Source organism: Daphnia pulicaria, chromosome 10 (assembly GCF_021234035.1).
Source record: "Daphnia pulicaria isolate SC F1-1A chromosome 10, SC_F0-13Bv2, whole genome shotgun sequence".
In the NCBI taxonomy this organism is placed as follows: Eukaryota; Metazoa; Arthropoda; class Branchiopoda; order Diplostraca; family Daphniidae; genus Daphnia; species Daphnia pulicaria.
Genome location: NC_060922.1, coordinates 6901354 through 6926529, shown reverse-complemented (window position 1 = coordinate 6926529; position 25176 = coordinate 6901354). Strand labels below are relative to the sequence as shown.

The following is a 25176-nucleotide window of genomic DNA, read 5'->3' as shown; positions in this document are numbered from 1 at the left end:
AAATGATTTTATGGTTATGTGGAATTTATTGAAATGATTTTAATACAATTTTGGTTAATATTTCGTAATGGATGATTGCTACCCATAGTGTGCTGCCACCTTGCGCTTTTCACATTCGAAAAACGCTCAGTCAAACGCTTTCTGTCAAACGTGTAAAACCCTAGAAATTTGCCCATCGTGCTGAATGAAAATTCTTGTGTGCTTGATGTTTCGTTTTATCAAAAATGATTTCATCCGACCTTGGTGATAATGACTCAGTTATTGGTAACCGTTTGAACTGATTGGAAAAAGAAACGATTCTCCCACAAAACTTGGCTCAACTGAATTGTGCATTTATTTTATGTGCTTGGGAAAAAAGGGCATTGAGAGAAAAAAAAGGAGGCAGCAAACGTAGTAAACGGCGCCTATCGGCAAAAGACTGAAGCTCGTTTCAGTCTGTACTGGTGCTCCCATCATGGCGGGTTAGTTGGCTGTTTCAGACTGTCAAATTTTATTTTTTTCCCTCATCTAGTTTGCTAGTTGTTAGTCATTCTCATGTTTTACCTAACTAGTACCATTGATATTGTCTGATTTGTAAGTAAAAGGCTGTACTTGTTGACTTTGCAATGGCTGCTCTCGTGGTACCATGTAGTCGAGGCGATTACGGACGTGTAGTAGAGTAGAGCTAGAGAGATTGTGTGTTGCTCAAAGTGTTTGGTTGGCGTGGTGTGTGTGCTAAAAGCGTGTTGATTTTGATCTTATTTATCATTGTCAGATGATCCACCTTCGTCCTCACCACCGGAGGAAGATGAAGAAGAAGATGAAGACTCGAAATCATCGCAGCAACAAGGTAATAAACTCGAAATTCTTGTCGTTTTATTCCAGCCCGAAAAATTCCTCAGTCGGCTGTGGCATGTGGTTCGTCGATTTTCGCGTTACTGGCGCGACTTCTTTCTCTTGACAACAGTCAACAGCAGCAGCAGTTGAAGAAGAGAAAAAACGGCATGCCTGTTTTTTCACGGTTCAAGTGGCTTTTTTCCCTCTCGTTTTTGTGTAAAAATCTTATCTTGAATGAAGTATATAGAGGGAGAAGAAAAAGAGGGTAACAGGAACCTTGTTAGTAGGGGGGGTTATTGGCGCCAAAAAAGAAAATGCTAGGCCTGGGCCGCATTGTGTTACACACAGCGCCATCATTTTCATTCTGGGAACAAACATTCCTCTCTCTCCCAAAAAGATTTTTCCTTTTTTTTTTTTTTTCTCCTTTTAAAAATTCTTGACGTCGTTAAAAAAAAAAGTCGTTGGAATGTTTTTCCGACCGATTTCTCTCTCCCCCCCAACACTTAACGTTATTTGGAAACTGTTGTGTGGTATTTTCTTATTTGAAAAAACCAAGTAATGAAGTTTTCAGTCTTTTTTTAAAATGTATGCGGAATGTTGCCAAAATCTGCAACTTTAATTTTTTTTTTTTTGGGCTAATAAAACTTAAAAAAAAAATAAAATTTTTCTTCAGATGATGAAGGCGATTCTTCTGAAGAGGAAAGGAGTTCCAGCGGTCGTGAATCGGTTTCAATCACGGAGATGGAAGCCTGTCTGGAGAACGGCAACGCTTTCAACAGGTCAGTTCAAGAAACATGTCCTATTATTCTGTACAAAAAGCTTAAGGCTAAGTCATCTAGAGATTCCACTTTTAACTAGTTTTCCGGCTCAAAAGAAATGAATAACTTTTTCGAGATGGATTAAAAAATCTGTCACTTTAATGAATAATGGCACCTGCTCCGAGTAAAACCCCTCCTTTTTAGTAATCATTTAGTATAAGAAGCATATCTCTCACATTCCGATTGAAATCTGTTTGAACACGTCCATATTGGGTTTGTATGGCGTGATAGATTACACGACCGATAGCCCAACGAATTCTGGTTAATCTGATAGTGAAATCATGACTTTTAATTAATAACGGTCCGAAACACCTGCCGTTGAGCATCATCCACCTGGTATTATTATTAAATTCATGTTTTGACATTCAACGCTGTATGGACAACACTGGGACAAATGACCTAATGAAGGTGGAGGCCTGCTGTTGGTTGCGTGCGCAGTTACACGACGCCTTAATAGTGCGTTACTACTCGCTTTTTTACTCCAATGTTGACGGTGCAGCCTTGCCCTCGAGCTCTATTTCTCCCATAGAATAAAAACTGCGTCATTTGCTCGTGTACATTTTTTGGCGGGAAAGTCGATCGATGGAGATAATTCGATTTTTTAGTCTCTCCACTCGAGCATATTGTGTGTTGTGCACCGTATCATTTTCTTTTATGGTTTCATTTTATTTTTGGTGGTCGTCGTTGGTAGGCCAGTGGTTATAGTTAGATCGGCCAAAAAATTTTGAAATTATTTCAGCGCGCTCGAATTATGACGCACGCCCTTGGCCTCAATTTTTATATTTTTTGGTTGAGCCTCTCTACGTCGTCGTCGGTTGTTCAGGTCAATCCTTTTTTTTCTCTCGCCAACAATTTCCACGAGATGGTGCGCCGATCGAAAGCAAGACCGGAAGTGAAACTTGGAAGAAGAAGAAGAATGTTGGCGCCAAAAAAGTGAAAAAGGAAAATTGAGAAGAGGAAAAACGGCCGATAGGGACGCCATTCAAAAATGTTTAGGGGGTGAAAAAAGCGCCCGAGGCATAGTGATGTAAGCGCCTCTCGGTGGCTGTTTGGTGAACGATTCCCCCCTCTTCACCACCACCCTCTTTTAAGGCGATGGAATGGCCGCTGTTTGTGCACCAATCGCCATGGGGCGATTTTTTTCTAGTCTGCAACGTGATTGGCCACCTCGTCTCCCACCCTATGTGGGCGGAGTCTGGTCTGAAAACGCACCCCTAGAAAACCTTAGATACGTACGCACACACGGGCAGAACACGTTCTCCTGCTCCCACCCCACACTCTCCACTCTTTTTCCGTCTTCGTTCACTCGCGTGTGTGTGTTGGCTCGGCGTGTTGTATTCAACCCCCCTGGCGGTCACTACGTCGTAGTACATTTCGGCTATCGTCGTCCGTGTGTGTGTATGTGTGTGTGTATGTGGTTGGTAGACGTTTTGAACTTGTGTGCAGACAAAAACAGCCGAAATTCTTGTGCCCGCGCGCACAGAGTCCTTCGTTTTTTGACTATTCGTTCAACAACTTTTAACTGACTTGATTGGTGTGTGTTTGTTTCCTGTGACGCCATCGACGAAGAATTACTAGCCGAAAAAAAGTGATGGACGCTATGGCAGGGAGACGCACATTGGGGGTGAAACAAAACTTTGGACGAGGGGGGAGTTCAAGACCGGAAGCGCGTCCCTCCCTCCCTCCCTCGTGTGTGTGTACGTGTGGTGAGGAGTAGCCATCTGCTCCTTTTTTTTTCCCTCACACACACACACACACACACGTTCAGCTGCCATGTTGGTTTCATTCGTCGTAGGCCTTTGGGGTACGTCGTCGTCCACCAAGTAGTCGGAACACCACCCACCAGCCCTCCCGATGGCGCTACTTGATTGACTACTAACCCCCCCCTCCAGCCGACGCCTTTCCCGACCTTTTAATGATGGTAAGAGTTGATGTTTTCTCCTTCCCCATGCTGGCGTTTGTTTTGACGATGAGTCAGGCCTCCCCCCCCCCCTTTTAAATATATTTTCCGGTGGCGTCGTGTGACGTCACCCTTGTGAATGGTATTGATTTATACCCTTCCTCGCAACAGCGACGAAATTTCCTTGGCCTTGCGCAATGGCGTCCTCACGTGATGAGACTCGCGTGTGTGTTGACATTGCCGACGCCGATCTAAATCGCACGTCAATGAGGAAACACACAAACTGGAAAAAAGTTTCTTCTTCTTTCCCCCCCATTTTCTCCCGTACAAGGCGTTGGGATGGAGAAATTCCTTTTCTCTCTCTACATGCCCGCCTCTTTGCCCACAGGGTTCATGTTTGACTGCATTCCTCAACCAACCCAACCAACCAGCCTCCCTCTTTCTAGTTGGCCGAGATACGATTCATCCGTTCTATCCATATAAAAATAAATAAATACTTGACCTAATCGTCTTTGGAAACCCCAGCAAAAAATTTTTAAAAGTTCTCAGGTGTCGCTTCTTCCGGTTTCCGTTGTGTGTGTAACGCGAGTCGACAGGAACAAGTTTTTTCGGTGCGTCTTTTTCAATGGAGAAAAAAGAAAATGGCGCGCGCGCCTCAAGGTGCAAGACCGGAAGTCGAGGATATTCCACGGGTTTCTCTCTGGTTAAAAAGAAAAAAAGGGTCACATGTATTTTTCAATCGGTTTTTTGGTTAAAATAAATAAAAAAAATTCGTTGGGGCAGCAGCAGCAGCCATCTTGAGGTCGCAAGAATGCTTATCTCCTCCGTCTTATATATATATTTTTATGTATGTGAGGAGAGAGAAAGAGAGAGGAAGCTGTTAGCCATGGGCGCATTCCTGTGAACCGAGGGGGGAGAGATGAGCCGAGCAGCTGGAAGGGCCAAATTCTCTTCCGTTGGGTTTGGTGGTGGTAGGCTTACCCCTAAAGCTCTACTCTGCCATTGGCTTGCCACTATTCTCTTACCCGTCGTCGTCTTTCTCCGATTTCAGCATCTTTTTCCCCGTTTCAACCCTGACCATCACTACAAGAAAATCTTAGGCAATCTTGTTACCTGACGATAATGATAATTTACTTATCTCGGCGACACAAAATGGGGTCCAGGGCTTCCCACGGGTTTTCGGTTTCTTTCCAGTCATAAAACAAAATGGTCGCCCCCCTTCTCTTCAGTTTTTTGGGAAAAATCAAAAGGGAAATGGCGGACTGGCTACCACCACCAAAACGATGGAATTAATCAATTTAATTGAGAGTAATGACTGTAATTTCAGCATTTTTCGGATGGGTCGATCGGAAAGCATCAATTAAATAATTTCAACTCCCATTGACGGAATTTTCAACCAACATGGTTGTGTGTGTGTGTAGGGTGGGGAACGCGTCGCCGCCATTTTGTCGAGCCGTGAAAAACGCGTACAAAATGGCCGCCGACTCCATTTCCCAAGTTTATACGGCGTGCCGTTCTTCAGAAATTTTGACGATTATTTTCAAACTGTCGAGCGCTAAAATAATGAATTTCTTTTCAATATCGACGTTGTCATCTGGATGCGGGTTGTTGTTTTTTTCTTCTTCTCCCGAAAAAACCATCTGGCGATCCCGGGGAAAATGCTCTGGCTGGGGTTAAGGACGATCCATCACCTCTTCTTTCAGCAACAAACAACATGGTGGAAATTTGAAAAAAGAGAATTGGGGTGAGAGAGGGGGAGAAAAAGAAAGAAGAGGATTCGTCGTCGAATGATGGGAGGGTGAGAGTGGGGCCCTTGGGGTAAATATAGAGAAGAGGGGGAACTCACCCTCCACTTCTTCCCTATTTCGCCCCAAGGCTTCTGCGGAAAAATCAATACTTTGACCTCCTCCCCTCTCTACTAACGTTCCCCCCCCCCCCCCTGTCTGTTTGTGCAGCGGCCATAGGTAAAAACTTGAAAAAGTTGTTGGGTTCATCAACAAAAATGTATATAATACTACTACTACCAAGGTAGTAGTAGTTTAAGCGCATACGAGTTGATCCAATAGAAAACCGAGTAGGTAAACCTATTAGCTCAAATAACCATCCGTCGCTTTGGTTTTTACCAATCGATATCAGTCGAAATAATTTGGTTGCACGTTCAATTGTTGTAGGAATAGTGTTCATTTGTTGAACACGATTTCGAATCGAAAATGTTTGGCCTATTGGGTGAAATTGCCACCTGAAAACGGTTTTGCGCGCCTTTTAATCCTCTGAAAATGCGTAGGCCGCCACCTGGTGTGGGGTTTAGAAACCACTCGGTGCAACCCACCCCGATCGGCCAATAGAAATCGAGCCAAATTACAAATAGAACGGAGAAATAAAATGTCTTCTTCTTAAAATAAAATAAAAAGAAGAAATCAGAGAAATGACTCAATAATAATTCCTTGTCTTGATTTCTATATTTATAACAACACAGGGAGCTGGTGGCGCGTGTGATTTTAGAAACGCTGCGTTCGATTCCCGTTCCCGATGTTCATCACGACCTACGCCGAGTGTTGGCCATCATCTCACGCCTGGGCGAAGATTCAGGTATGACTGTGGGGACGACGACGAAAATGTCTGTGTGTGTGTGTGTCGCCCAAAATAATCATCATTATCATAACAACAATGCGGGGTCGCGATTGGTTCTGGACGGAGACAAGAAGAGGCTCCCGCTGATGGATGGGTTCCAGAGTGTAGTTAGCATTTCTCTCTTCCGTCGTTTCAGGCGCGCACGCGTTTCGTGTCAAATCTCCTCCTCGGCGTCGGCCAGTTCTTTTTTCGAACGACCAAGTGACTGTGTGGTGGGGTGGTAGGGTGGAGGGAGACTATTCTTATTTATAGAAAAAAACATCAGGCTAAAGGAGCGCGCGCTCTCTAGGAGAGATGGATTGGGTAACTGTGTGCTGCTGCTGCTCGACTATTCCGGAATTGGATGCCCTTTGCCAAGATGTTTGGCGGGAGGAGGAGGAGGAGGAGCTTTGGTCCAGTTTGTGGGTTTCCTTCCTCATTGGTCCAATTCGTTTTTCTCTCTTTTTTTTTCCGGGCAGCCACAAGAGTTGATTAGACTCTCCGGAATACAGGAGCAAGGAGCAGCAACAGCAACAGCAGTTGTCGCATCGAGAGAAGAAGACGGATGCGCTTCACTGATGCTAATTAAAAAATACCCGAGATTGGGAAGAAGAAGAAGAGGGGGTGGGGTGAAATAACTTTGAGCTCTCCTACCTAAACCTTATAGATAGATAGTGGCATGCCACCACCACTAGTACACATTTCTTTTCTTGTGTGTGTGTGTGTGTGTCCCGGAATAAAATTAGTGGGCAAGGATCGTAGAGTGTTTTAGTATCGCTTCCGCGCTCAGTTGCGTCACACCTACACAAAAACTCTCGTCTCCTTCCTTCCTTCCACTCGGGAGCGCGGACGGCGGCTCCTTCCGCACTCGACAGTTCCGGTCTACCCCAAATGTCGATTCGAGGTTTGATGTGTTGTTGTTGTTGTTGTTGTTGTTGTGTCATTTTTGGTCGGGTTGGAGGGGGGAGAAAATCGATTTATGCTCCAGTTGTAGTCGTAGTGCGTAAGGAGCCATGTGGCCGGGTTGAAACGACGTTGTAGTACAGCTGGGCCGGCCCTCATGCGGTTCAGACCAAGTCTCGAGGTGTCTCGTGCAAGTTGCAGCAGCCGGGATTGTGTGTGTCGTTTGCAAGTAGAGATGCGATTGGTCTGGGGAGTGTCGCGCGTGCGGCGCTGTTGTTTGAGCTTCGCACGTGCGCTCCAGCCCTCCTCCTTCTTCTCCTTCTTCTCCCCTCTTGCGACGTTCATCCATCAACGAGTCTGCCAATGAGTTGCGTCTCCCATGTTCTCATTATCTCGGCTTCTTGAAGCCACCCTCCTCCTCCTACTCCTAATGTCTACCCAAGCGGAAAAGGGTTACGTCTTTGACGTGACCCCCCGGTCGTCGTACTACTCGTAAAAAAAAGGAGAAGGAAAAATTTCCCCTGCGATGAGCGGAAGTTCGTTAACGTTGATGAGTGTCGAGAAAAAAGAAAATGGAGGGAAAATGTGTGGCTCAAACTGAGATTTTACTTTTGCAGAGCCTTCAGTTCGGGCTGAGCTGATGGAGCAGGTGCCCCACGTGGCCATGTATTGCCACGAAGAGAAAGATGAACACCAATGGATGCACTTGGTCCCTTCGTTTTTACTTCCTTTGGTCGTCCGCTACCTCACCGACGTCAACAATCAGGTTGGGTTTTATTCATTTTGCCTATTTTATTTTTATTTATTTATTCATCGATTGGGTTTATTTTTAAACACTCGAATGGAATAGGTTCGTAAAACAGCTCAGGCCGCCCTTTTGGTGCTTCTCGAACAAGAACTTGTGGCTCACAACGACGTCGAAGATCAAGTCTGTCCACTTTTGCTCATGTTGACCAATTCGGACGCTCACGATGATTTCCGGACAGAAGCCGCAGCTGTAAGTGTTTCATCTCTTTTCTTTTTATTCTTTTCTTTTGGGGTGCTATTCGGGATTCTATATAGAAAGTTGCGTGAAAGGCATCGGCCTGAAAGACATGGGTAGTGAGATGTTGGCCTGGTAGTTCCTCACCTCTCACTACTTTGTCGTTCATGTCGTGCACTTTTCCAAATCTTCGTTCCTTTTACAATCGCCGTTTCGACCGATTTCGGGCCGTCAGAGTCGACTGGGAAATGCTATCGATACGATGAAGTTTCCGCGCGAAATTTCAAAAGTCATATCACAGCCAGCTTTGACGAGCCGGATATCGAGTCTCATTCATCTTTCGTCTAAATCAATACGGGGAAATAATTAAAAACGAAAATAAAAGACATTTTACGCAATTGCGCCGCTCGTCGGAAAGGCTGTGGTGTGTTGCCATTTTACAATTTCATATCACAGCCATTCTAGATGCGCGGAGCTGCCGGAAGACGCAGAGAGAAATTGAAATTATTTGAGCATCGAGTTTGGTTTTCGCTACTACGTGCCGCTCGCAAAGTGGCTGTCATGTGTCCCAATTTCAAGTTCAGCGTTTCATATCACAGCCAGCTTTGATGAGCGGGACGTTTTGTGGCCTTCCTCGGAAAATCCGGTAAATCATCGAGCGGAAGTGTTGTGTAACTCTTGTTGATTATGTCACTGTTTTTCCAAAGGGTGTCGTGTGTATTAGCTTGTCAGAGTGGTTGCGATGTGCGTCATGTTGTACTCGTATCACAGCCAGCTTTGATGAGCGCTACGCTCGACTTGTTGCATCAGGAAAATGTTGATTTTAACATGTCACGTTGGGGGTTTTTGTCTTTTTTTTAAATAAAAATGTATTATGCTAATTCGGCTGATGTTTGTTTGACACCCCAAAGTTGATGTGTCGGATGGCACCGCTGCTGGGCGGTGACCTGTCGCGCCGTGTTTTCCTCGAAAGATTTGCCGCTCTGTCGGCAGACGGCCTCTTTCACGTCCGCAAGATCTGCGCTGCCAATTTCGGAGAGTTTTGTGCGGTCGTCGGTCAAGAGGTCACCGAGTCCATTCTGGTGAGTTTTTTTTTTCATTTTTCTTTTATTTTTAATTTCATTCAACCGGAAACGAGATGATAATTATTAAAAATGTCTCTCTGTTTATAACAGTTGGACAAGTTTTATGCACTGTGCCAAGATGAGCTGTGGGGTGTTCGTAAAGCCTGCGCCGAAGTCTTCATGAGCCTATCGCGAGTCGTCTCGGCCAGCAAGAGACGCAACGACCTGGGCAGTCTCTTTGTCAACCTCCTTCAAGACGAGTCGCGTTGGGTTCGAATGGCCGCCTTCCAGGCCCTGGGTCCTTTTATTTCCACCTTTTCACGGATGGAAACGGAACGCGAATCGACTTCGACTTCACTGTCGTCGTCGTCGGCCACGGTCGAAACAGCCGAAGCCGAGCCGGTCGAATCGGATTTTAATTCTTTTTATTTCTGGAGAGACCCTCTACCGCAATTGAATTTGATGCAACCTCCAACCACCACCAACAACCAAGGCGATCCGCCGCAGCCTCTTGTCTCATCCGAGGCATCAAACAACGAAGAGTCGGTCTCGGATAGCGTCGAAAAGGCACTAGAGGATTTGATGGCTCGTGTCGAGTTGGGCGGCGGAACAACAACAGTCGAAGCTGCCGCTGCAACAACTCAACCAGCATCCGGTGAACTGGTTCCCGAGCCAGTTCACGCCTTTGACTTGAGGAGAGTAGCCTGTCAGGAATTATTAGGAGCTCCGGTGACTGCCAGCAGCAGTGGTAACATCGTCAGCTCACCACCCAATGCCGCCGCAGATGAGGGAACCAACGATTTGTCGGCCGAGTCTAAACCGACGGCCGACGGCTCGGTCCAGCCGACGTTACTCTCCTCTAGTGTCACTACCTCTTTGGCGACCGTCATGTCGTCGGCTTCGTCTCTGTTTCAACCCAATCTTCTTTTACCACCCGCCTACGTCAAGAGCAACGCCACCACGACGACCAGTGCCACTAGCAGCAGCAGCAACGACTTGTCCACCACCACCGTCTATTCAAATTCATTTTGCCCCTATTATTCACCGCGACGGCGGTCGGATGGCGGCAGCATGAGCGGCGGGGGCCTCATCGAGGCCGGCCGCTCGCGACCCTACAGTCCCTACGGCTCGTCTTCCAAGCGCTCGTCCATCACCCTCAGTCAATCGGTTGTGCCGCAAAATCTGATGGACTATTACCTGCAGATGACGGACCCTTATTACGTGGAGACGGTCGACGCCGAGATCACTCGCCATTGCGCCTACAGCTTGCCGGCCGTCGTCTGCACGCTGGGCAAGGAGCACTGGCCGCTGCTGCGCGATCTCTACACGACGCTGGCCTCGGACATGCAGTGGAAGGTGCGCAGGACTCTGGCGTCGAGCATCCACGAGATTGGCGCCATTTTAGGCCAAGAGGTGGTGACGCAGGACTTGTTGCCCGTCTTTGATGGTTTCATCAAAGACCTGGACGAGGTCCGTGTCGGCGTTTTGAAGCACTTGAGCGATTTCCTTGGCTTGCTGGCCGAGAAGGAGCGCCGGAGTTATCTGCCTCGCTTGGCCGAGTTCCTCAAGCTGGATAACGAACAGAATTGGCGCTTCCGTCAAGAGTTGGCCCTGCAACTGCAGTCGGTAGTGGCTCTCTTTTCGCCCGCCGACAGCGCTCAATCCATCTTGCCACTAGCCTTGACTCTGGCGTCGGATCGCGTAGCCGCCGTCCGTCTCCCTGCCTTCACACTCGTAAGTATTTTGCTTCTTCTTCCGGCCGGCCATAGCAGCAACATGATAGACACACATTTTTTAAACTTTGTTCTTCCTTTCAGGTTAGTCAAATAATGAAGCAGGTGTCGGAAAACAGCTGGGCCGACGATGCCGAATCGATGCTCACTCCTCTTCTTGCCGACCTAACGACTCGTTTCTGCTCCGGCAATCGCTGGATGCTCCGCCAGAGCTACGTCAACATCTGCAACCAGCTGGTGACGGACCGCGCTTTGCCGCTGGAAGAGTTTGGTAAACTTCTTCTGGCACCTTTGCTGGCGCTCAAACAAGACCGCGTGCCCAACGTCCGGCTCGTCTTGGCCAGAGTCATCAATTTCCAGCTCAAATATCACGGTTAGTATTATTTGTCTTTCAATTGTTTTTTTTTGTTTTCAACACTTGGTGTGTGTGTGTGGTACTACAATGTGTTTGTCTTGAATTACCAACAGAGTTTTTCGCTGGATCAGACAGTCCGTACCGGGAATCGCTGGACGAGACGCTCAATCAACTGTCGGCCGATGAGGATCGTGACGTTTCGTACTACGCCACAGTCAAACGGAATCAGACGCAAATCAATTCATTGGATCTTCCGACGGAGGACAACAACATTGCGTGATAGCCCCAATTCAAAGAATACAAACAAAACAAACTGTACACATTCACACACATTTGATTCTTTTTGCATGATGCCAACACAACGAAAAAACAAAACTTGTCGACTCCTCCCTTCCATCCTTTTTCCCTCCTCACCTCTTCTCTTATCATCTTTGATCTCTTTCGTTTTTTAAATAATCAGTTCCCCCACTAACATAAGGGAGCTCCCCCCCCCCCCCCCCCCCCCCCCCCCCCCCCCAATAAAAAGTCTTGGCGCGGATGAGTGTTGCTGTGTGGTGCCTTGTACAAACAAGACTATTACCTGTGTGTTGTGTAAGTAAATCACGCAATTGGTGCGGGAGACGAACGCCCCGATTTAAAAACAAATGAAATTCAAACAAAAATCAATTCATTCATGTTTCCCTCCTTTTTTAAAAAATAAATAAGTTTTTCCTTTTTTCTTTTGCAAGTAAAATAATCGTGTAGAGAGATGGGGGGGAGGAGGGATTGTTGTACAAGTTGTCCGCTATGCCCTTACTGTGATGTGGTGGTGACCGCCACCTAACCTGATTGGTAGACGGAAAAAAAAATACATCAAAATAATTTTTGCCTACGTGCAACCGCGTTCTTGTCGTTCTTCTTTTTCTTCTGGCCCCAATATCATTTGGCTCCCGAAATAATGGAAAAAATGCGCTCGCTTGGTTTAATGAAGCCATCGATAAAACAAAAGTGCAAACATCTTAATGAGGTACACACGCGAGTCGAAAAAGATTAAAAAACAAGGAGTGGCTGGGGCGGGTGGGGGAGCAGCTCGTTGTTTACTCGTGTAACAAGAGAAACGGTTCTATATTTATCAAATAAAAAAAAGCTGCCACCATTTTCTTTTTACCATTGCTCTCTCCCCTCGCCCCTTTTTTTAAAAAAGAAACAGAGCCAACAGCTTTGAAAATAGATTTTCCTTAGCTGATCGTCAAGACGCGCACTGATGACGACAGACTTTAAGGGGAAAAGTTATTTTTTTTCTTTTAAAAGGAAAAGTAAAAAAACATGAGACAAATTTTGTGGTTTTTTCTCTCCATTTATTTATTTTTTAAACGGAAAGACGATTCCATAGCTTCTTCCGGTTGTACTTGAATTGAAAAAAAGAACTTTTCCATGGGGTTTCTCACGGTTTTACGCCCATTAAGCAAGTCAGAAAGAAAAACCTCCGACACCATCACGAAATGAATAGAATAGAATTCATTCAATCACACCAAATTGTGTGAAAAATGAACTCGCGAGTTTATGTAAATTAAATATCATCGTTAATCGAGATAATAGCGGGAATAGTTCCGGAGAAGAAGAAACAAATCGAGAGTGGGTGTCTGCGTATACCAATCACGTCAAGGGAGCGACGATTGGCCGAAATATCTTTTCGAGACGATATTTCTATTCGAGCAGAGTTGACTCTGCTGCTGCTGCTGCTGGCGCGGTGGAGGAAACCCAAGGGAAGGGCTCCAGGTTTATTTCTGTCTTCCGACGACGCAATCACTTGGCTCGGCTAACAGACAGCACAAGCACAAGCTGCTTCTGTTTGTTGGACAAGTCAAAGCTCGAAAATATGGCGGCTCCTAGTTTTCGACAAGAGATTACCTGTCTAGGAATCTTTGGCGCAATAACTCGCAAATACATCATTTCTCTTTAGTAATTACGAGCCAGGTGAACGGCTGAACGCGTGACTCAGCTCGTCGTCACACGTAGACCCTTTTTTACGATGAGGTTTTTCGGGGGAAATAACTTTAACCAAAACCGTCAAGCAATTTGTGGCATAGAGTCGACCATTTTGGGCGTCTTCCCAAAAGAAAAAAAGGAAAATGTTGACTGTGGATGATGTGGCAACGCGGTGCAGAGCGGGAAAACGACTGCTGACATCTCGTTGTGACAATCAAACAACATTGAATTCTAATCTTGTCTTTACACTTTTCTTTTCATTCTAATTTCAACTCTTGACGACTTTTATAATGCCTCACTTGCATTTTAGTTATAGTCCAAACTATTTTTCCATAGAAGACATTGTGCTTCAAGATGTCAGGGTGTCTTGCAAATTCGAAGTAGCTGTTCCCAAGTTAGGTAAACAAGCTTATTCAATTTTAAGATTTTTTTATCTCAAGTAGTTGTGATGATTTCATGCAATTCAGCTTACCATCATGTACCAGATTACCAAGTTACATCTCCTTTTCTTCTGATTCAGGTATGCTTGATCAGTCGGCTGACAATGAAAACCTCAAACAAGGAAGCAAAGTAGAATTGCCGTTCTGGATGGTACCCACCCTTCATGCCAAAAAAATTGTAACACTTGAAATTCCAAGACACTACAAAGTCAATTACAGGTAGTTAAATATCTTGATAAAGTTTCGTTTTCTGGATTAAATCCAATTTCACTTCCACATTCTATAGACAGATCCTCCAGGCAGACAGTATAGTTGTCGACCTCCATAAATGGGGCCCCTATTTCTATGATCTGGGACTACATGTGGCAAATCTTGAATTGAAGGACTCTCTTGATATCAAGAGGAGCCTGGTTGAGGTTGATTACCCAAATTCTGTTTGCATATAACTTTCGCTAACTACTACAAATTTGTGTGTGCAGACCCTTCGTAACCGTTTGAGACAAATTATGGACATGTCTCAACATTCCACACACCACGAAACAGTACACATAATTGCAAACTTGGATGAATTAGAAAGAAAGTTGTTTGGAGTTGGTCAGTTGAGTTACAGAAGCTACAAGGTATTCATTAATTTAGATTCTGATGCATCATTTCTCTATTGCTTTTGTAATCACTTTTGCTTCAACAGGAATGGGTCCGAAGAGAATCCAGCAAGATCAACACAGCTACTCTAGTAGCCAGTCACAGAAAGAGAAAATTTGCAGAAGTGACTGTTTAAGATTCAATTACCAGTTTGTCAGATGTATTTGGCCCCTATCTAATTAACAATTATATTGAGCAACTATGAAGTTCGACACAGTCAATCAGAAGCAATTAACTCGTTTGTTTTTAATAGAAATGACGCACATTTGAATGGAAAAAAAAACCCTGATGGTAGCAACACGATGGATATGTTGAGTCCCTGTTATAGTAATTGTGCTACTCATCTTTGGAAAATATTTGCCGCGCAATTCTCAAATCGAATAGATTATCTCTTAAAACTTTAACTTAACAAAACAAAACCCTTTTTTTCTCTTTTTTTTTTAGCATTTTTCTTTCTTTTTGTAAAATTCGGGAACGGTCAAGTATCGGCCTATGTGTACGCATTGTCCATTCCTTCCGTCACCTCTTGTTTGAAAGGCTGGTGGTGGTGATTGGACAATGCTCCCAAGGGAAAGGCGTCATCCTCAGAGTCTGGAGACATGGTCAGCGGTGGTCCACGGTCCATCATCATGGACTGATGCCCACCTAATCCGTTTTGCCCATTCAGGAGAGGAAGAGTTGTAAGAGATGGACCCGTTGAGTGCGTGGGAGACGAATCTGCTGAAAGTGGAGCCATTGCGGTCAGTGTAGATGGGACCACAACGGGCGGATTGTACCCAGACGAAGGGGCAGAATTGTTTGCATTACCAACCGATTCAAGTGAAGCTCCTTCAAATGTTGGTAAGATTGTTTGTTTAATCGATCGTTAACCAATTCAAATAACTTTTTTTTTTTTTTTCAAATTCTATTAATACCTCCTAGAAGCATTTCCTGTAGCAGAGAATCGATGCGGGTCACTCCAAAGTATCTGGCTTGCTGGATCTGCTCAATCATTTGCCAAGCAACTGACTGGAGTGGCGGCAAGGCTAGCAGCAACTCGCCGAACCGACCCCGACTTGCGTACTGTCGATCGGCCACGTAGTCTTCCAGCAACTGTTGAATCTGGTAGCGAATCCCTTTTACCCTGGCCGGCTCTCCCAGACCTTTTGCATCTGGTGCCATCCCAAAGGCTCACGTCAGACTCAAGATTCAAATAGTAAGTTGGCAATCGACGTTTTTTTATTACTAGGATCGAAGAAGACGATGGCCTTGAGGCAGGTGTACTCCGTATCATCCATTTGAATATCTCGTAGAGGTTTCACAATCTCGTCCATTATTCGAATGCCAATATGGTAAATCTCGATCTCTGCTTGTTTGCCGAATAGGAATCATTAACAACATCTTTTGGCAATAAGGCAGCTAGTGTAGTTACCCCCAAGTCCAGCCGATTGTCTGGGCATGATGGAATCGTTGCCCAGTAGAAGAATGTCTCTTAAATGCATAGATCTTCGAGCAACTCCCAAAACGAGGTTTTCTGCCGCGTGGGCCCTCAATAACGCCACCTTGAAATTCGAATTCGACATCATCAAATTGGCTAAAAAGGAAATTTTTTTTAAATGTGTCACTCTACCTGATCATCCAGTGGCAATTCGCTGAAAACGGGGATGTATTTGGCCCATTCGACCAAGAAGAGCAACTGCTGTTTCATCGATTCGCAAACATCGTTGATGGTAGCCATCCGTTTGCTGTTCAAATCGTAATCGTTGACGGCTGAGAGCTGATTTAAATACAAATTTTCACACTAGAAAGGAAAGAGTTGATCGGGAGAGGGACAAGGAAAAAAATCGCAGCACATTCGCACAGATTTTTTTATTTTTCGCAAGAGAGTGAATGATAGTAGTGTGTGTGTGTGTGAGAGAGAAAAAAAGATAGAAACGAGAAGAAAAAAAATTGATCAAACTTGAGCAAACTGTTAGTGAAATTATGAGGCGGTTGTAGGTCAGTTAAAGATGTGATAGAAGGAAATGGGCGACAAACGGACAATTGACAAGCAAGCGATTCCCAACAAAGAGTTGGGAATTATTACAAGGTTATAATTCAGATTTAAGGGGTTTGACGAATAGAAATCAAGTAACCAAATTTTTACCTGTCGGCTCATGGTTTCGGCATTGATGAGAACACTTATGGTCAACCCATTGGCAGAAACCGGTTCTTCGTAACTCGGTCGGCGACTGCTGATTCGATCTCGTTCGTTTTGAACGGCTGTTGTGACACACAAAACGATTGGATATTGAATGTTATTTGACACTTTTTTTATTTTTCTAGCCAGTTATACCTTCTTTTTTCATGCCAGCTTTGAAGCATTTGCCAAGCCGGCAATAGCGGCATTGATTCCGTTTATCTTTGTCTACCACGCAATGACGATTGAACCTATTGAATAAAGAAAGTTTTATTGAAATGCTTTTAAAAATTTGTAATTAATAATGATTAGATACCGGCAAGTGTAGACGTGATTTTTCCTGACTGATCGGCGGAAGAATCCTTTGCATCCGTCACAAGAAGCGGCTCCGTAATGCTTGCCGGTGGCCCTGTCTCCGCAAATGGCGCACCAGGTGGCGACGGCGGCGACAGCGCTGATGCCGCCGGTCACGTTGCCGTTGCTACCGGTCGGTGAACTGGAACCGACGCTGTTGACGCTTGACGCTGGTGCCGGAATCAAGGAGCCGGATGCCGTCACCGACAACTGTAGCGAGCTGGCATCCGTCACTGGAAACATGACACGACCACCATCGATCGGGTTATCATCAAAATCCAACGGATCCTCCCCATCGTAGCGCATACGTAGCAATTGTAGCGTCTCTACGCCGGCGTAAAACCGTTCATGATTGAGAATACGAATGCCAACGAAAGGGAGACGGAATAATGTATCAGACGAAGGAATTTCTCAGGCAACCAAACGTGCGGTAGCATGCTGACGAAGCCAACAACGAGTGATGGCCGATTGCGCTATTATCTACGCCGCCCATCTCTCTCCACCAACACATAAATGGCCAAGTGTTTTGTTTGTTGGCATCTCTCTCTCTCTACTGGGAGATTTTATTTGGCTGTTTTGTGTGTGTGTGCAGTACTGGATTTTTGGTTTTCTCACAACCGGCGACTGAACATTATACCCCACCACTTGCGAACATTGGAAATTGTCATGGCAACAAGGACCGCAACATCTTGAAGCATTTAAAAATTCTTTTAGAATAATTGAGCAAAGACTTGTTTGGGTATTTTATTTTACCGAATTGTCCGAGTGCTGCTGCAGCATTGGATAGCCAAAACGCCCGGACGCGCTAACTGTTTGGCGTCCGGCTTATCGCGCACAAGTTTATTCCTTGGCCACCACCACCCCCTCTTTTTCCTCCTTTTTTTATTTTTCTTCTCGTCTCACCCACCCACCTCTCTCTCGGCTCTTATCGCCACTGACACATAGTGGCCTCGTCGCAAGCGGCCCTGTCTCAAACCTTAGCAAACGGTTTTTTCGTGCAAGAAAATCACGCTGGGATAAATTTCGAAACGCACTGACGGGCACACAGAGTACATGTCGCAACCCTTCAGACATCCATCAGCTAAAGTTTTGTTTTTCCTTTTTTTTTTTTGGATAAGATTCTTTCGTTTTTGTTTCATATTTTTCTCGGGCGATAAGAAATGGAAGAAGAAGAAGCTCATCTATACTATATGTGATGACTGGCTATCAGTTGAAAAGATGACCAAGCAAAGCGTCGGCACTATCTATGGCTGAGAGAGACAGTTTTTGAATCAACATTTTTCTTTTTGGGGGGGCTGATTATTGACCGACTTGGGCCACAGAAGGGAGAGAATGGCTGGCCGGGCAGATAAAGCACATAGAAACGGATGCATTATATTCGAGCCCTGGCGACTGCGTGCATCCATTCGATAAAATGCCACAAATGATTTTTCTAATTTTCGGAGGAATTCCATTTGACCATGACAAATTGAAAGAATAAATATTGAAATAATTGTTATTTACCTGGGTGTTGTGGGCTGCTGCTGTTATTCATGTTAACTAAAGCGGCGGTCCCGCCTCCGAGAACGGCCGCATTCTGGACAATAACCGAAGCGGCCGGATGACTGTAGTGTTGCTGCTGCTGCTGTTGCTGCTGCTGTTGGATCCCGCCAGCGTTGACCACAATCGGGTTCACATTGCGGATGCTGTAGTGCTGCTGCTGCTGTTGAACCTGGACGTGGCCGGCAGCTCCAGTAGCACGGGGTGTTTCCTCCCGCGATGACTCCATCACGGTGAACGTTGAACGTTGGAACGGCTCGCCAATAAAAACCATCCAAATCAAAAATATTTGTACGTCGTTGGCGTCGTCGTCGCTCGGAAAACTTTGATCTTTGGACACCGGCTGGCAGGGAACGGGCCAGAAGGAGTTGATTTGTTTTCTTTTCTTTTCAGAGCTGGACCATCATCTCGTCCATCACAAACACATTCAGTCGCTCTTTTATTTTTCCCCTTTACAACTGGACAGCAGACAGGACTCCAAACTCCTAGTCGCACATTGCACTTTGCCTTTCGCGCGCGATGCCTCTCGTTCCAGTAAGGAGCCCAGCAAAGCGATGAAAGGGTCAACTTCCAGTCCGCTGGTTGCGCCCGCTGTGTGACTATATAAACGACACGACGGTCGTCCCCCTGCCACACGGTGACTGCCGACGGTGAGCGCACACTTGACGGAATGCTGGACTGCACTGGGCTGGGCTACTAGGAGCGATGAGCCGAGTCTCAGAGTTTGCCGTGCGTCAGTAGCCCGACTGGCCAGCACCACGGATCACATCACTTTTCCCAAGTCTTGCAGCCTCGCTTTCGGCTCCCTGCGCTTTTTTTTCCCTACACACACACACAAACACACACACACACACACTTAAGGATACACACGCTCACACACTCACTAGGAGCGCGCTCTCTGATAACGAAGCTGGCCACTTCCCCTTCAATCCCAAACTACTGGACGTGTCAAATGGCCGTCTAATGTGATCATCTTACTCCCCTCTTTTCCTTCTTCTTCTTCTTCTTCTTCTTCTTCTTCGTCGTTTTCCTCTCGTCTAATCTCATCTACGAGCGGATTATCATTCAAACTGTGATGATGAATCGATTAAATGGCATCGATCGATTTGCCAGACCGTCGGCATGAGCGTCAATTGTTTGTTTTTTCACGACATTGTTGCACACAAATGGCAATTTATATTTCCAGTTATAGTATAAGTTTCCAGAGAGAAACGATCTGATGAAGAGATTGTGTGTGTGCTCAATGTCTGACTGCGGGGGCGTGTTTTCTTAACGGCCAACTGACTAAGTGGCCACTCAACAACCAGCAGACAAGAGCCCTACCAGCAGTAGTAGTAGTGGTGTACAATATTTATACACGCATTATCATCGAAAGTGAGTTGTTGACTGGCCCAGCAGTGTGTCGGGCACTTGTACAGTCCGAATAATATATATAGATCGCTAGTCTCTTTATGTTGTTTGTTCGTTTATTATTACGACTTGTTTCATCTCTTTATTCTTTCGTCCGTTTTTTTTCCCCCTTTTCGCATTTTTGTTTGCTGAAGCGGCGGCCGGCCGACCCCGAAGGTCACGCAACTCTCTGTCGAGATATCAGATGTGTGTGTACTGCCCGGCCCGCTCAGCAACACCCGACTCGAGTGGCCGCCGCCTCCTCCCCCCCATGCATGGGAATCGATAGTGGAAACGAAACGTTCAGATCAAGCCCTTATATCGATACGCTAGGCTACGAACAACATGGGTCGCCCAGCTGACGGCTGCGTGACTTGACGTAATCACGAAGCCAAAGGAAAAAAACTTTTTCGGAGGGGGGTTATCGCTGTCTCCTGAGTTTTATTTTTATTTTTCGTCTGCTGTGTATGCACTTCCAAGTAAGTTTCAATTACCTGATTCCATGCAAATGGCATTCAAATCAACTCGATTGGAATTACAAGAAAACCTTTTTCCGACTAAATTGCCATTTTCCCTTGTCCATCGGACCTGCAATGCATTCGGAAATAATTCAATGTCTCACGCTATTCGTGTTTTCCCTTATTGGCTACCAGGACGGCACCAATTGTTGTTACATAACGGTGTATAATATGTATGTCCTTTAAAGTATTAGGGGTGAACCATTTGCTGCCTAATAACTAGAACATGTGTAGTGCAGGCTAGACACAATTTCCGTAGAAATGTTGCAAGAGATAAAGGTGACGACAAGAAATTATTTGTTTCGCAATTTCTTTATAGTCCAGAAAAAGTTTTGTAAAATCTCTTGACTAGCCGTATCAGTTGCTATAACGTATTAAATATTGTTTGCGCACGATGATGTCACAGATTTCTTCATGGGCCTTCTCTCCTGTTTAAATAAAGTTATTTATTTTTGATGTAATCATTCTATTAAGAGTCGTAGTATCATTATTGTGTACCCGTTGTTATCTGCAGTCATTCTGGATGACCAAATATTTGTTGGCTTTCTCCTTCAAATAAATAAAAATGATGCAGCAAAAATCAGGTGCACACGGATACACAGCTACGTTGGAATTGCTTAGACATTGAATGATTCAGCTTGACAATAAAATCGCTCTGGAATTCGAACCGAATCTGCTGTGAAATCTCAATACTTTTGTATCGGTAACGCGACCCTTTTTTGGATTGCCGCGTTAAGTATCGCGTGGAAAATAAAGAGGGGGGGGGGAGGTATTATACATGTACAGTTTACGTACGGATGGAAACGCCTCCGACAAACTGAAATCAACAAATCTCGGAAGAAAGAAGAAAATGTTGATAATGACAGGATTTTTGGCGGAATTGTCCCTGAGAATTGCCGTCCTTTCCTCCGTCAAGTCGAAAAAGCGATAAACACCATCGCCAAAAAAACCTTTTTTTAAAAGGTCTGTGCCTTTCAAGGACCATTGCCATAAGAGTGTGGAGAAAAGAGAGAGTCCATAATACAGTGCTATCATTTTATCTCGGCAACTCGAGTCCTTGAGAGAGCTGGAGCTGAGAGAACATTCCAATACCTTTTACTTTGTACAGGCCCCCGATACACCCATTTCCAACAGCAGCAGCAATCCATTTTCCACAGATTGAATCGGGTGCTGTCGAGTTATTCAGTCGACATCTCCGTCGCAGGTCTCCCAAAAATCTGCTTCATCCGTCGGCCAGCAGATTTCCAGTGCCGGAATTGATTTGATTTTTGGTTGTAGTGAAAAAGTAGTGGAACACATTGTGTGGTTTGTCTCTCGGCCTGAATTCACTAGAAACACACTTTTTTGTGTCTCGTTGCGGTTGTCCCACTTGTAAATTTGCGGTCGAAAAAGAAGATGGCTGATGCGGAGAAGAAGAAACGTTTGAACGTCGAGTTCAAGTCGATGCCAGAGTCACTCGAGGAGCAGTTCCTCAAGGACTTTCCATCTTACGACGAGGGTCTGGTGCGTGGTGAGCCGGGAGGATTTGTCCTGACGCCGCAGTATGGAGAGCACGCCGAAGAGCTCTACAATTTCCACGTCCGACCTGATGACATTTGGGTTCTGAGCTTCCCCAAAAGTGGTGAGTCAATCACTCGGGTTTGTTTGATTATTCGGCTATATTTAGCTGGCTATCCGTTTATAAACGCTTTCAACGTCGTTCCACTTGTAAACTGTGACGTATTATTATCTAATTTCTAAAGAGTTTCCTTTTCTTCTTCTTCTTTTCTTGTTGACTCAGGAACGACGTGGACTCAAGAGCTCGTCTGGCTAATTGCCAACGATTGCGATTTTGAAGGGGCCAAGAAGAAATTGAACGATCGGTCACCTTTCATCGAGTATACTACATGATGTGCTTTTTTTTACATGTCTGCACTTCTTTTATTATTTTCTTTAAATATTAGATTCCCATGCTTGGTGCCGAGGAATGGTGGCGAGCACCATTATGCGCACTTGCCATCGATTGGAAAACAATTGGAACTCGTCGGCAATTTAACGTCGCCGAGGATCATCAAAACTCATTTGCCGTTGGATTTACTGCCGCCCCAACTCTCCGAGACGTGCAAAGTGAGTTTGGCCCGAATGTAATGTATATTCAAGTGCTCACACGAATCTTATTTTTGATCACCCAACCATCAGGTTGTGTACGTCGCTCGTAATCCCAAGGACGTAATCGTCTCCTATTACTTTCACCACCGACTGATCAAATTCCACTACTTTGATGGCGATTTGCAAAGTTTCGCCCACCGTTTCATGCAGGACCAAGGTGAATATAAGTTGGTCGTCTATTTGCCCAGCAGCTTTGAATGCTAACGCGAGTTTTAACGTGTGATATGGTTTAGTCTTTTATTCGCCCTACTTTGGACAAATTCTCAGCGCATGGGAACGTGCAAAGACCGACGAAAATGTCCTCTTTCTCTTCTACGAGGATTTGAAAAAGGTTGGCGATTCAACCTGGGGACAAACGTCGGCGTGATTTATTAGTTATGAAATAACTGTCTGATTGGAACTTGCAGGATTTACGAGGCGGGATTGAAAGAGTGGCCCGATTTCTCGGCAAATCCCTCAGCGAGGATCAGCTGGAAAAACTCACTCAGCACCTGACCTTTGAAAATCTGTCAAAGAACTCGGCCGTGAATAAGGAGGATGGAAAAACCTCGGGATCCTTCAACGAAAATGGCCAATTCATGCGTAAAGGTAATGGGAACAAGAGAGGGAACTCTCGATTAATTTCCCAAAATAGAATCGTCTTATTCTTTACAATGCATCTTGTTAATTGTTTTTTTGGGGGAAATGTTCAAAAGGTGAAACGGGAGATTGGGAAAAACATTTTAGTCCCGAGCTGAGCCGCCAGGTTGATGAGTGGACCGAATCGAGTCTTCGTGGAAGTGACATCACCTTCGTAGACAAAATTTGAACAGGGAATTTTCTTCATTCTTTTTTTAAAAAAATGTGATGGTTTGATTGGTTTACCTTTTATATCGTCCTTTTTATATTTCTATATTAAATGCAATACGTATTACACGTACCCTTGGAGATTGTAATAATTTTGGGTTCACTTTGTTGGCTGGTTGCCCACCGAATAATAACTGAGCCTTCTTCTTTTTTTATTACACTGCTCACGCCAACATGCATTGGGTTACGGCATTGGCAAGTCATTATGAAGACGTAACTTTGACGTGGCGAGACACCGTGAATAACGACCCGCATCATTGAGAAGAAGCGCTGTCGCACCTTGTTAGCCGAGACGAGTAGAACTCGGATGCGGTAACAAAATTGCAAACGACGTTTTTCGCGTACTACTCGTCGCTCACGCGGCGGCGGGAACAATTGAAACGGGAAAAAGTCCCCGGCCATTATGGAAAAGCCTTGAGAGTCCGTAGTTAAAGTCTCTTCATCACCGTCTCACCTAACGTTGCAAATCTTGATTTGCCAATATCTAGTTTTATCGTAATTATTTAGTTTGATTGAGTTTTTTTAGTTCAAAAAAATTCGATTTAATTTTAAAAAATGTTTTTTCAATTTTCGACTCATTTTCGAAATCTGGCAAATGCAAAATCCCAGATTGCAGACTACAATTAAGCAAACGACACATGAATCGTTTTGAATTTTTGGAGTGTGATAAAATTAGGACTTGAAATCAGAGATAAAAACCTACAAGGAACTAGTTTGTGCACTTCACAACGAGCATTCTACTATTTCGGCAGGTATGTCTGTCTTCATTTTGTAAACCCGAGTGTGAATTATTTTGTAGTGTAGAATGAGCTGGCAGAGGCAGACAAAGACGTAGCTTTCTTTCTTGTCAGACGTCAGGATGAGGCCATTTTATTGGCCGAATTATAAGAAAATTTAGAAAACAAAATAATCAAAGGATCATTTCAGGCATCTTAGAGTTTTCTTGTCCATCCATGTGAACAAATCTCTTAATGGTTCTCGTTGGTGAACAACTTAAAACACACATGGTTTTTTAAAATGAATTAATTTAGTTTAAACTAAGTGTGCAATGCTAGTCACATCTTCGATGGTCGATTCCTTAAAAGTGTGACCGATGATTGCGTCAGTCCTCCCGTCTAGTATTCGAATTGAATAAAGAAGTAAAGTGAAGACGAAACGAGTTTTTTGGAATTACATTAAAACTTTGTTGTTTCGCCATGTACAGAATACACCAACATAAACTTGTTGTTGTTCAGATCGAAACCCACAAATCATATATAAAGATGAATAATAATAATAACCAACTGAAGAATATATGTTGAAGAGGTGTTTTTCTTTTACCATTTTTGGGTGTTGGTTGTTTTGGTTTTTTCTCGATTGAATGAAATGAAACAAACTGAGAGGCGAGGCAGGAAAAAACGAAACAAACCAGACGAATGAGAGTGTGAGGAAGGTATAGGAGAATCACAAGGAAATGAACGCAAGATAGAGCCGAGAAGAGGGGGGGACGACCTCAATTAAATTCAAGCCGATATATATATTTTTTGGGATAACCAATGTCTATATATATACTGAAAAAAAAGAAAAATCAAAACGATCGAAAGGAATATACTTACGAGAGCGAGAGAAAGAGAGGGAATCAATTCGAATTTTGAGGGGTTTCCCGCCTATTTTTCTTGTTGGGTAATAGGGAAGTAAGAAGATTTGGCCAACTGCTGTTGATATTAGAGGTGGTCATAATAATAATAAAGTTGAGAGGAAAAATGAAGGAAATGGGAAAAAATTCGGCGAGCTAATTTAATTAAGGGGGGCTGCATGACAATTTTGTTGATTTGATTGGCGATTTGGGAAATTGGCGGGGATGAAATAACTAATCTGGAAAATTAGAGCAATACACGCACAGCCTATTTAACGCAACAGAGTACGGAAGGAATAGTAGTCCCGAACGAACATTTTGGTTTTTTTGTTTGTTTTTTTGAAATTTGTCGGTTATAGGATTAAATCTTGTGTGCAA

The 25176-nt window shown here is 44.5% G+C and overlaps 4 protein-coding genes across 5 annotated transcripts; 3 read left to right on the top strand and 1 right to left on the bottom strand.

Annotated features, from left to right (window-relative positions):
• The first annotated feature begins 122 nt into the window (after positions 1-122).
• LOC124314645 (serine/threonine-protein phosphatase 4 regulatory subunit 1-like) lies at positions 123-11675 on the top strand. 2 transcript variants are annotated; one of them, XM_046779898.1, is made up of 10 exons: positions 123-461; positions 755-829; positions 1490-1595; positions 6011-6123; positions 7665-7813; positions 7898-8044; positions 8941-9111; positions 9205-10827; positions 10911-11199; positions 11295-11675. In XM_046779898.1, exons 1-10 carry the CDS (start codon positions 455-457, stop codon positions 11459-11461), a joined length of 2847 nt encoding a protein of 948 aa, XP_046635854.1. In that variant the 5' UTR covers positions 123-454; the 3' UTR covers positions 11462-11675. The 2 variants fall into 2 exon arrangements, with proteins under 2 accessions (XP_046635854.1, XP_046635855.1); XM_046779899.1 differs by lacking the exons at positions 123-461; positions 755-829; positions 1490-1595 and adding an exon at positions 2922-3555.
• A 1315-nt stretch (positions 11676-12990) lies between these two features.
• On the top strand, positions 12991-14635 carry LOC124314823 (DNA replication complex GINS protein PSF3-like). The gene is made up of 5 exons (XM_046780207.1): positions 12991-13548; positions 13670-13808; positions 13876-14005; positions 14069-14209; positions 14278-14635. The coding sequence occupies exons 1-5, from the start codon at positions 13440-13442 to the stop codon at positions 14365-14367; spliced, it is 609 nt and encodes a 202-aa protein (XP_046636163.1). The 5' UTR covers positions 12991-13439; the 3' UTR covers positions 14368-14635.
• LOC124314672 (hepatocyte nuclear factor 4-gamma-like) lies at positions 14375-19666 on the bottom strand. Its single transcript, XM_046779951.1, has 9 exons — positions 18247-19666; positions 16706-17069; positions 16546-16640; positions 16357-16472; positions 15841-16011; positions 15643-15772; positions 15457-15576; positions 15146-15382; positions 14375-15059 (listed from the first exon to the last, which is right to left on the bottom strand). The coding sequence occupies exons 1-9, from the start codon at positions 18554-18556 to the stop codon at positions 14722-14724; spliced, it is 1881 nt and encodes a 626-aa protein (XP_046635907.1). The 5' UTR covers positions 18557-19666; the 3' UTR covers positions 14375-14721.
• Positions 19667-21198: 1532 nt separating this feature from the next.
• On the top strand, positions 21199-23170 carry LOC124314771 (sulfotransferase 1B1-like). The gene is made up of 7 exons (XM_046780123.1): positions 21199-21810; positions 21970-22066; positions 22133-22295; positions 22368-22494; positions 22571-22668; positions 22745-22925; positions 23033-23170. Exons 1-7 carry the CDS (start codon positions 21585-21587, stop codon positions 23143-23145), a joined length of 1005 nt encoding a protein of 334 aa, XP_046636079.1. The 5' UTR covers positions 21199-21584; the 3' UTR covers positions 23146-23170.
• The last annotated feature ends 2006 nt before the right edge of the window (positions 23171-25176 follow it).